The 11,668-nt window shown below is 50.6% G+C and overlaps 4 protein-coding genes across 4 annotated transcripts; 3 read left to right on the top strand and 1 right to left on the bottom strand.

The window, feature by feature from the left end:
• Positions 1-886: 886 nt before the first annotated feature.
• NCS57_00818100 (uncharacterized protein) lies at positions 887-2,359 on the bottom strand (the record flags this gene model as incomplete). Its single annotated transcript, XM_053058007.1, has 1 exon — positions 887-2,359. One exon carries the CDS (start codon positions 2,357-2,359, stop codon positions 887-889), a length of 1,473 nt encoding a protein of 490 aa, XP_052911838.1.
• A 1,376-nt stretch (positions 2,360-3,735) lies between these two features.
• Positions 3,736-4,645, top strand: NCS57_00818000 (EKC/KEOPS complex subunit BUD32; the record flags this gene model as incomplete). Its single annotated transcript, XM_053058006.1, has 2 exons — positions 3,736-3,968; positions 4,018-4,645. The coding sequence occupies 2 exons, from the start codon at positions 3,736-3,738 to the stop codon at positions 4,643-4,645; spliced, it is 861 nt and encodes a 286-aa protein (XP_052911837.1).
• A 2,236-nt stretch (positions 4,646-6,881) lies between these two features.
• Positions 6,882-8,519, top strand: NCS57_00817900 (MFS domain-containing protein; the record flags this gene model as incomplete). Its single annotated transcript, XM_053058005.1, has 3 exons — positions 6,882-7,272; positions 7,324-7,585; positions 7,634-8,519. 3 exons carry the CDS (start codon positions 6,882-6,884, stop codon positions 8,517-8,519), a joined length of 1,539 nt encoding a protein of 512 aa, XP_052911836.1.
• A 576-nt stretch (positions 8,520-9,095) lies between these two features.
• NCS57_00817800 (HET domain-containing protein) lies at positions 9,096-11,360 on the top strand (the record flags this gene model as incomplete). Its single annotated transcript, XM_053058004.1, has 2 exons — positions 9,096-9,618; positions 9,811-11,360. The coding sequence occupies 2 exons, from the start codon at positions 9,096-9,098 to the stop codon at positions 11,358-11,360; spliced, it is 2,073 nt and encodes a 690-aa protein (XP_052911835.1).
• Positions 11,361-11,668: the final 308 nt, after the last annotated feature.

Genomic DNA, 11,668 nt, shown 5'->3' with positions numbered 1-11,668 from the left:
TTTGGCTTCATCGGCTGTTCTGGGGAGCATTGTCCTCCTCGACTCTCAGACTTGGTACAGCAACTATATTCGCACAGGTTGAAAGTTGATCAGAGGATACAAGTTGAATGGTACAGACTAAAGCAGATGCGAACGGGGAAGAGGGTGACGACAACACTCTATATAGTGTTTCTAGACAACCCAAAACCAACGCAATGTTCAGGTAATAACAAGGCATCAAACAGGCGAAGGACTTGTGCAACTGAGTTCACACCGAGCACAATGGATTAGTCCGCATGTGTCTCCGAGTCGGCAGCAAACTCAAAGGGCAAGTGAAGTGTGGGGCATGACTGTCACCAAAGAGAAGCTGAAAGGACTAACTTGTTACAGCCATTTCCTTTGTCCACCTATTCATGTGCTTTGATGGATATTGCGGTTGTTCTAATCTTTCCAAGTCACTCACTCATAGGGACATGTTCACTTGGTATCTATGGATCATTAGACAACGCCTGGTCCTTCACTCCACGACGACAGCCCATCTCCCATGCTGGCCATGGTTGGTACAGCGCTGAAAACCGGGCCCGGCTGCGTCTTCAATCCAATGCCATGAAAAATGCTCGAGATATGAGCTCGAACCATTTCCTCGGGCTGTAATGCGTTTGTTTGTTAGCTGGGGACTCTGATTAGGTTGGCCCTGGGGCATCAAGGGGTCATCAAGTACATGCTTGACCAGTTGTCAAATGAAAGATAAAAGAAGTAATTACCAATATCCTAAAGTATGATTCCTTTGATATGAAGCATTCGGTCATTCTTGGCTCCATTTTGGCCAAGATAATTACTGTAATACAAGCCTAATGCCTCAACATTCCCCCGTTCTCCTTATTCCGATAGTCTCAACTAACGTCACCTACGTTTCATTGGCTGGCTGACGGTACTCCTTGCCATTGATCGTAGTCGTCAAGTTCCCCGTAGCATGGAAGAAGTTGTACTGAATATCAATAGACAGATGAAATCCATCCGGACTCGTCATCTTGGTTCCGTTGTTGGGCCCTGTCTGCTTCAAGTTGGAAAACCAATGCAACTGCTCCATGAACGGTGTTGGGTTCTCTTTGGATACGCTTTCCGAGCCAACCAGTACATTCAGCCCGTCATCGGAAAAGTCGTGGTATTTTACCGAAATCGATGAGATCAAGCCGCGTTCTTTGTCGCCTCCAAGTGACACATCGGCCCATCCTGACACTTTTCCCCTCAGCGTGTAGTTTCCTGGCAGTACTCCTTCTCGCTCGGGGAATGATGACCCGGGAGGAAATGGCGTACCCCATGGGATAATGTCTGGTCTGGGATCCACGACGGGTAAGTCGAAGGGCTCCCGATCTATGAGCGGCGCAACCATGATGCGCTCGTTCCGCCCACCAGCTTCGGTCGACTCATAACAGGGTAAGGGGTTATTTCCTCCACATGCTGGAGACTCCGTTATAGCCTCGGTGTAAACAATGCGAGTGCCGTCTCTCGCCCATTTGGGGTCCGCTCTGCCATTCCATTCAGGATCGTTGATATCTCCGCTTCCAGGAACACCACTGCCGGCGGCATTTAGTTGCTGCCCGATATAAGATCCTCGATCTCCGTATTGGTCAATGAGCCACGGCTTGAAGAAGCGCCGTTGGCCGTTGTTCCGCACAGAAGCGACCGCGGCTGTAACGAGTAGATCGATGATAGGTGGAACTCCTCTGAGGCCTGAGAGGAACATTTGTCGCTCTGATGCACGTGTATCCATAACAACGGACCATTTGTCGTCGGGTGAGATGTCCACTGGATCAACATAGTCAGGATGGCTTGTCAACCGACGAACGGTCCCACCAGCGAGGTCGGCAGCGAAAACATCGATATTACACGATTCAGCTGGGTATCCGATCCATGTGACCTCGTTCCCGGAGCCGCTGAATCCTCTAAGTTCGCCCACAGTCAGCGATTGAGAGTTGATGATGAGCTGATTCGGGTCTTCTGGGTCCGTCGTAATAGCCCGCGAACGCTGTTCATGGTTCAAGATATTGACGTCGATAACATCGTAGCGTGGTGCGAGGGGCTCACCAGTGGTAGGCGACGGGTTGTAGCTGATCCTTCCAAAGAATGAAAACTGGGAAACGCCATTTCCCGTAGCAAATAGAGAGCTAAAGCCGATGTGCACATTGTCGGGGTGAAGGCGAAGCTCTCGCATACTGCCCCCAGACCCAGAGCCATCCACTGTATTATCCCATCGAAGAGGAATAACGCGCACGTTTTCAGGGCCACAGGCTTCACTGGTGAGTCCATCGGGACATTCAACAATGTCGGTACCAGTCAGGACCCTTTTTCCATCGATAAAGGCTTGCGGGTAATCCATGATCTTGCCCCGACCGCGCGAGTTTTCTTCTGACACGCCGCAAGTGATGCATTTCCACGCATCTCCGTTCTCGAATGTTTCGTTATTCGTCTTGATGATGATCAACTGTCGGCCTTCATAAATGCTCGCGGGGTCTGGGGCGGCCGGCGCGCCTGCAAAATCTGCAACGGCGACGACGTGGACATCGTCCGGCAGATAGTTTCCTGATTGCAATCCGCTTGTTTTTGCGATACACCCTGTTCCTCTAGGATTAATTGTAGAGTTGCATGATCCAAGATCGGAACTAGGAGCGACGGGTGGCAGAGGTAATCTGCTGACGGTTATTGGTTCGGGTTTCGGCGGCGGCGGGACCTCGATCGTGGGTTCTCGTTGGGTATCGTGTGGTCGAGGAGAGGGATCCGGTGTATGGCAGATCCTCGTCGCTGAGAAGAAAAGGACGGCAACAAATAAACAGACCAGTTTGGTCGTCGTCGTTGGCTTGGGGTTGGACTGAAAGTTGGATGCCTCTTGATGGTTGTACCCCTGGGGGCAGATCTGAAGTTGATTTCATCTGAGATGCACAGCTGTATGTTCAAGAGAAGATGAAAGAGCAAGATTAAAGCCATTAAAGTAAAGACAGGAGTCCTAGATCGCAAGGAGGTCGTCGGCTATAACGGATCCTGAATGCACGCAATCACACGTATCGACGGCGCTAGCAAGGATCAGCCGTGTTTAAGATTTCCGTATACTCGGACCAGCTCCCGAATACGCGTATGAGAGCGAAGCAAAGGTATGATTGGCTACGCAACACCACCGCCAAGGATATCAAGCGGGGAGCATGACCCATCTCCCTTGTCTGTGTCGTCAGCTCGCGCCTCATCTTTCTTGCAGAGGCTGAGGCAAAATGGGTTAGGATGAGATCATGAACCCTAGCACTCTCTCTTTTTTTTTTTTTTTTTTTTTTCGCAATATCCATGTCAATCCGCGCTTACTCGTTCTCATAGCCCTACACTCGTAATCGGAAACTCGCGGGTTCAAGGGGTGCTCTGTAATCTTGCCATGGGCACCCCATGTAAAGCCCAATAACTCTGGTGGTTATCGGCGGGATCTGACATTGCACTCGCTCTCAGTCGTCGTACATTATCAGAGGGGTGTGTAAGAGGAATCATGCTGGTTTGCGCAAACAAATGCCCAACACATTATCACAGCCACTTGTGTAACATGCATGTTTGAGCCACCCGTTGTGAGACACTCGCATCAACCATAGTCCGAGAAATCAGGCTGGGCCGACTCTCCTCGTTTTCTTCACGTATGCAAATATCCAGCGTTTTCCCGCTTCGTATCAAACAAACATTCATGCTCACTAGTAACATAGAGCCTCCTCACACCGGCAGACTATGTCACAAAACTCTGATATACCCTCTGGGTCAACTCTTTCCCCAATTCCGATAGATAATGGCTTCCTGGGCTCGACAGCCATATTTTTTAGAGTCAAGCCTGGAGTCGTCTTGAAAGCTCCGGTTTGCAGGCAAGAGGATCTAGTAATTCGGCTGAGGCCGAGTGTGGCAAGCGGATTCTCTAATGAAAAGGAGATTTTAGCCAGACTTGGCGATCATCCCAGAATCACAAAGTACAAAGAGGCCCTCTATAAGGCATGATGTTTACTAATAGAGGAGCAGGTATCTCGGGTGGCACGACGAGTTTCCCACGGGCTTGCTGTTTGTCGAGGCCAGTCCCGGCAGCCTTCAGAGTTTCCTAGATGATCCAAGCCGGGACATATCCCTATCTGTACGGAAAAAGTTATGCAGGCAAGCCACCGAGGCAATTGCCTACATCCATAGTCGAGGTGTCATCCACAGCGATCTCCGCCCTGAAAACTTTCTCGTCCACACTACAGGCTCTACAGACTTTGATCTCATGCTCTGCGATTTTGGTGGATCAGCTTGCGGAGAAATCGGAATCCCGGGTGAAAACCTCCCGGATGATGGCTTCTTTGACCCCAACTCGGGCTGGGCGACTACAGTGGCCACTGACATCTTTGCTCTCGGGTCAGTCCTGTACACCATAGTCTCTGGGCACTGGCCCTACAGAGAACCTCCCTGTGGGTTCTTCACCTCGCGAGAAGAAGTGGAAGAGTACGGAGCTCGTGTTAACGGCTTCTTCAAGGAGGGTATCTTCCCCGATACGGAAGGGTTGTACGGGGGAGCTATCATTCTGGGATGTTGGACGAAGCAATACTCGAGTGCCAATGACATCTTGCAAGCGCTGGATGCTTCAGAATCCTCGGCGTCTGATCCTGAGACTTAATAAAGCGGGCCAGTGCATTTTTCAGCTGATTACAAGGCGGGGGCATCTTAGGTAGTGCATCCCTTCGAGCAGTGGAGGGCATCGTAGTTGTCTACCATCTTTCGTCAAGGTCTCCAACAGAATGAGCTTTTATCCTAATACAATTACCCGCACGCGTCACGCCATCGATATAGCCTGCTCCGCGGCTATATCAGGACGGAGAGAAGTCCGAAGGGATTTTTGATTCTTGGTGCATTTAACCGGAGTCTGGGACAACAAGCTTTGTCAACTAGACGGAAACATGCTGGCCATGAACCAACACACTGGAACCTTCTGCTCGCCTGCGCCAATTAAATCCGCTTTCAAGGTATCTACTTGACAAGATGGAAATGTGGCTCGGGGATAAGGCAGCACTCTGAATGGCCAGGAAGGGAAGCTCCTGCGAGTGAGTGTCGGGATATACGGCGGAAAACCCCTGACATAAAATTTGGGGCCAAAAGTCTGCGAACACGCCACCCTAGCCCCCCCCATTACATTTTTACCACATAACTTCACTTGTACACAACTTTGCGAAATGAAGGTCAATTAAGAAGATAATTATACCAGCTTGTAGCCCTGCTTTCGTTCTTTAATATTTTGTATACCAACCCTTGGCTCGTCGCACAGCTGCGAGCCGACGAGGGATTGAGTCAATGAGGGTGGTAATTTGCTCTGGAGTTATTGCATCCCACGCCTTCTTCAGGCATTTGATCAATTCTTCCCTATCAGCCTCATTATCTTTCAATTCTTCTAAGTGAGGGAACATCTTCCTCATGTTGGCCTTGAGAGCTTTCCACACGTGCTCAATAGGGTTGAGATCCGGCGAGTGTGCCGGCCAGTCAATAAACTCAATGCCGTGCTCCATCAACCACGCCTGGGTTGATTGAGCTGTATGTATTCGGGCATTATCTTGCTGAAATCGTCGTGTGCCATCATAAACAGGAAGTAAACCCTCTAATAAAGCTTGTTGATAGCTAAGAGCTGAGTATCCTTTCCGCTTTGCCTGTTGATCGCGCTCCATGATAATAAGGTGCGATTTTCCGCCTCTCCAGATCGCTGCCCAAACCATGATCGATATTTTACTCTTCCCGTGGACCGTGATATTCACAAATCCCCTCAGGAACTTCTCGTGAGGTTTCCGGAAGAGCCAGCCGCGTTTATAGTTAGGTTGCGACTGTACGGTCGATTCATCTGAGAAGATTGTCTCGAAGGTGGGTTAGCTTGGTGAACTTTGACCAGACTAAAATAATACTCCATCTTTACACAGCCATACCTCCATCAATTCGTCTTCTTCGCCGGCCCAACCTTCTGCCCATTGTAGCCGCTGTTTTGCTGTTTCTTTTGATATAGGTATCCGCTGCATAGCTCTCCATTTGCGACCGTAAAATGTGCGGACAATTCGCTTGATTGTCGTACGCGATATTTGACCACCTAACGCGCCAACTAACGCGTCATATGTAATCCTGCGGTCCTTTTTAAGTAAGACAATAACGTACTTAATATCAGATGGCATAAGCTTCTTTGGCCGGCCTTCACGGGGTTTCTTTTTAATCGTGCCGTCTTCTTTCCAGCGCTTTACAATCTTATGCGTAGTCGATGGTGTCGTTTTGAACTCTTGCGCGACATCGCGGTGGGTTCTTCCCTTGCTGATCTCATTGATAATAAGAGCTCTTTCAACCTCATTAAATTCTTGGTTTCGTCGTCGATTTGCGCTTATAATGATACCAAAAGTAGGCTGAGAAGACATAATTTGAACGAATTGTGTAAGGTTGAAGATGCAAGGCGTGTCGGAGGGTGACGCGCCGGATGACGCGGTGTGGGGTTTTGTTCGCAGACTTTTGGCCCCAAATTTTAGTTGCGACCCCATAGTCTGGTTGCATTCGTGACCCATGTTAGTACTGAGCAGACCAACCACTTGAGGAAATGGCCAATTCTGTTCCCCAGATTCTTCGACTTGTACATGCATCAAGCTAAGCATTATGAGACGATAATGCGGGGGAGGGGCCGGTCGAGCCCAGTCTGCTCACCATCCTGACCCGACTTGTTCCATCCTAGCCCAGAAGTGAGACTCTGGGGCCCCGCAGTCTTGTCATGAGAGGCTCAAGGGTATATATATCTTGGCGAATTCCACTGTCCTGTCTTGGATCTCACCAAGGCTCTTCACCCACTTCGATCCAAGCAATTCCTTTACAGATTCCAAAGCCAAGAACTTCCCAAAATGTCTGCAAAGCACAACAACGCAGGCCAAGTCGCCGCTGCCTCCGAGGTCCGCCGTCTCCTCGAAGAGGACAAAACACCATGGTACAAGAAACCCAACCTCTTCAGGCTCTATCTGATGCTCGTCCCGGCTGCCCTCGGCGTCGAAATGACTACTGGGTACGATGGAAGCGTCCTCAACGCTCTCCAAGCTGTCGATTTGTGGAACAAACATTACGGTAATCCTACTGGCGCCACTCTTGGTGTCATCTCTGCTTCTCTAGCCATCGGAACAGCGGCTGGAGTCCCAATCATGCCGTACCTCAATGATCACTTTGGACGCAAGTTCTGCGTCATTTTGGGCTCTATAATAGTGGCTATCGGTGTGGTGCTTCAAACTTGTGCTCACAACGGTATGTTCAACCCCCTAACCCCAACTCTCAATCCCATATTAACATGACCAGTCGGAATGCTCATCGCCTCACGTATCGTCATGGGCCTCGGCTCTCCAGTTTCTCTCGCTGGTGCTGCTCAACTTGTCGTCGAACTCGCTTACCCTAAGGAACGATCTACCATTGTCGGCTTCTTCCAGGGGACTTGGTTTGCTGGAGCCATCCTCGCTGCAGGTGTCACTCTTGGAACGTATGACTGGACCAATAACTGGAGCTGGCGTCTTCCAACCCTCTTCCAGATTCTTCCCTCCTTGCTTACCATCATCTTCATCTGGTCAGTCCTCACTGCATGCTCCCTGCACTCAGACCTAACACGCAGCAGGTTCATCCCCGAGTCTCCTCGCTGGCTAGTAGCTCACGATCGCCACGAGGAAGCATTTCAGATCCTGATAAAGTACCACGCCGAAGGTGATGAGACGTCCGCCTTTGTAGCCGCCGAGTTCTATCAGATCCGAGAGACGCTCCGCAAAGAAAAGGAAGCAGCAAAACAACCCTGGAAAGAGCTTCTTACTGGCAAAGCCAACCGTCATCGAGTTTTTGTCGCCATCTGCGTCGGCTTTTTCACCCAGTGGAGTGGCAATGGTCTCATCAGCTACTACCTGGCCAAGATCCTCGCTCTGGTCGGCATCACCTCCCGAAGGATGCAGAACCAAATCAACCTCGGTCTCAGTTGCTGGAATCTCGTGACTGCGGTCTGTTCTAGCATAGCTGCCAGTTACTTGCTGCGCCGCAGACAGCTCATGGCGGGATATATCAGCATGACTGTCCTTTTTGCCTGCTACACTGCTGGTTCAGCCGTCTACGCCGAAGACAACGAGAACAAGGCAGCTGCCAAGGCCGTCATTGTGTTGATCTTCCTATACAGCGCCGGCTATAACCTTATGCAGCCTTTTCAGTATCTCTACATCGGCGAGATCTTTCCCTTCATCCAGCGATCCAAGGGTATTGCTGTCATGCAAATGTCGACGCGTATTGCATCCGCATTTAACCTATTAGTGAACCCGATTGGAATGGCTGATCTAGCTTGGAAGTTCTTCCTTGTCTACTGCGTCTGGCTCGTGATCGAGACTGTGGTGGTTTACTTCTTCTTCCCCGAGACTCAGGGACCTACGTTGGAGGAGATGGCATTGGTTCTAGAGGGAGACAACGCTGCCGTCGAGGTTGTCAACTCCAAGGCTGCCAGGCTAGAAGAGAAGGAGCATGCTTGAGGGGTGATTGACGATTCTACTTATATAATTCCATCGCAAAGATGTCATGTAGGCCTGTTCTCAACCGTTGCCACGCAGATGGGATGACTAGCAAGTCGAGTTTGGACATGGCCGCGAGGCTCCAAAATACATGGCATATACTGGTAGGGTCTCTTGCCTTTTGCAGGCCTTTGTGAAGCTGAAACACTGGCTTTAATTCGTGCAATTTTGCACAATGTTACGCCTGCATACAGGCTGCAGGCAAGGCACATTGCCAGGCTCTCGCCGCCTTGACGCAGCAAACACAAGGAGAGATCAAGCTGCACCTTTCCCAGCAAACAGATTTCCCCGCACCCAGGAATCTTTCTTCAATTCCCTCCATCTTATATTCCAGTTCTTTTAGCTCATACTCTTCCGGCGCCAAACCATCCTCTGTCTGTCCGAGAATAAGTTCTCGGCAGTGAAAACACCTCTTCCAACCAGCCTTTACTTTGTGAGTTATCCACCCTGGTTCTCGTAAATCTATTCCACCTTACTCATCGCATTGTCGGTAGCAATCATATCGACTTTACAATAAATTGAGTTCACGCAAGCTCAATGGCTCAGGGAGGCCAGATCGAAAAACTCCTTAGGGAGCTAGGCCTTCCCTTGAAGCAAGACGCAAAAGCCCGACAAACACAGTTGCTCACCCTTGACAGTCCGCACTCGTGCGAGCATTGCCGAGACGACTTCGTCCAGGTTGCTGAGGAGCACGACACAATAAACTGCTCCAAGTGCAGATGGTCAGGCACTGGCACCGCCACGAGCCCTGAGTACCGCTCGTGTGGTGGCTGCGGGAAACTCTACAGAAACAATGTGACGAGGAAATTCTCGGGTACACTCAAGGGCAGACTTAGAGATGCCGTAGCGGCCGCGGGATCAGGCTGCCTGCTCTATGCCTACTTTCTTGCCTCTGTTGATCATTTGCATTTGTTTGCTCACGACTTGGAGAGGCACTGTGGTGGAGATGCGGTAGAGTCTCTACTGAGTATCGCAACTCTCCATCTTTCTGGGATTTCTTTTGCCCAAGAAGGAGTCTCCGCTCCTTGTGTTTTCACCCTTCATCTGAGAGCCGGGTCATGTGAGTGTGACCTTAATCCACGGGAATTGCACGCTTGGACAATGCCTGGTGATGGAGCGTCCAGGTTCATCGAGTCTCGTCCCTTTGAGTGCGATGTCGACTCCAACGCCAGTTGGGATTTTGCTCGGCGATGCCTCCATACATGCCGAGCAAATCACGTCCGATGTCGCGAGCGTCTAACAGACACATTAGTTAAGAAACTTCAGCAAGCAGGCGGGGGTATTGGAAGTGAGCGGATCAACCTGGCCGATATCCCGTCTCGACTCCTGGATGTTCAAGCCGGAGCTGGACGTCACATCAAGCTCATAAAATTCGACACGCTATCAGACATTGAACAGGCAATGTTTTGCTCATCAGGCTTCGCAGCGCTTTCCTACTGCTGGGGAGGCCAGCAATCGTTCACCTTGACCAGGTCTCAAAGCCAACATCTTTACGATGGATTCTCACCTTCAGAGCTTCCGAAAACTATTCAGGATGCGATTCGTGTCACCCGAGAACTCGGGCTGCGATATCTATGGGTTGACGCACTTTGTATCCAACAGGACAGCGACCAAGACAAGGCAGCCGAGATATCTCGCATGGAAACGTACTACGGGAGTGCCACGGTCACAATCTGCGCCGCTGCCGCCTCGACTGCTGAACAAGGATTTCTATTCCGTCGGAAGAACCACCCATTCGATGCCGGGCCATTTCGGATTCGCCTAAGGAACAAAAACGGCATCGATGAGGGCTACATTTACTTGTTGAAGGAGGGTGACGGGCCACCGAACCCCACGACGACACGCGGGTGGACCATGCAAGAATCGTTTCTCTCTCGGCGCATACTGATCTACTCTGAAAGGCAATTATACTGGACCTGCACAACTTCCATGTGCGGTTGCGGCGGTAGTTTCATGTCCATGGCAGAGAGGGTATCTGGAAACTACATGTCCTTGGTCAAGTACATCCAGCCCATTGGGGACTTGATTTACCTCCCGACGGCAAACCAGTGGCAGGACCTCTTGATGAACTACACGACCCGTCACATAGGCGTTCCCGGCGACAAGCTCCTCGCAATCTCTGCCTTGGTAGCTCACCTCTGGAACATTTCCAAGGACCGGAGGGAGAAGCCAGCCTACATTGCAGGGCTGTTTGTAAACCTGGCAAAGAGCGCCTCTTTTCTTGAGCAGCTCCGCTGGAACGCAATTGACCCAGCAAAATCACGTCGCGCGAGCGTGTATAGGGCTCCTTCATGGTCGTGGGCAGCCATCGACGGTCCCATCCAGAACCACTTGAGCGGCGGCTACCCCCCTGTCATAAGGCAGCCAGACCAGGCGGTGATTCACAGCTACTCTGTCGACCTGGTGCATCAAAACTTGCCCTTTGGAAGTGTCAGAGATGCACACATAATCATCGAGGCCAAGAAGCGCCGCCTTTGCGAGTGTACCAACGTTCCAGGCCTACCGCTGATTATTCGACCCAGGAGGCCGGACGACGACAACCCAGACACCAGCATTGATCTACACCCCGACACAGAAGAAGACAGCCAAGCGATTAGGGAGATAATACAAAACAAGGGTACCTCTGGCGGCGATATTTTCCTGTTACTCCTCCGCAAATCTCGAGGCCTCATTGTCTCGCCAACCGCCTCAGGGGACATGGTAAGGATCGGGGTTTTTGAGATGTACAAGAAGGGTGAGGATGAGTTTGATCCGGGAATCGTTTTCGATAAATGCGTACCAACTTCTATGCGCTTGGTATGATCCTGGAGGTAGCGTATGCACCACGCAACCGTCGAGTGACGGATGACGAGAACATCAATAAAACAGAAGATGCAAAAAGAAATGACATACAACATTGGGGATTCGCTAGTCGTCACCGACCTAGCTACTAATCCAACTCTTGCCAGGTTATCGATGGGAGATCGGACGGGATCCCGAGTTTTCTAGCAGATGTGGTCGTATGTACTTGGGTTGGGGGCAAGCAGCCTTTTCTCTCACGAGCCCGACCACACTGAACCAGCCGACCGACATATTCTAAGGATTTGGTAGATATTTACAAGGTTATATAA

The sequence above is a fragment of the Fusarium keratoplasticum genome, chromosome 6 (assembly GCF_025433545.1).
Source record: "Fusarium keratoplasticum isolate Fu6.1 chromosome 6, whole genome shotgun sequence".
NCBI lineage: Eukaryota > Fungi > Ascomycota > Sordariomycetes > Hypocreales > Nectriaceae > Fusarium > Fusarium keratoplasticum.
The sequence above is the reverse complement of the archived record's forward strand: the minus strand, read 5'-3'. Positions and strand labels throughout refer to the sequence as shown.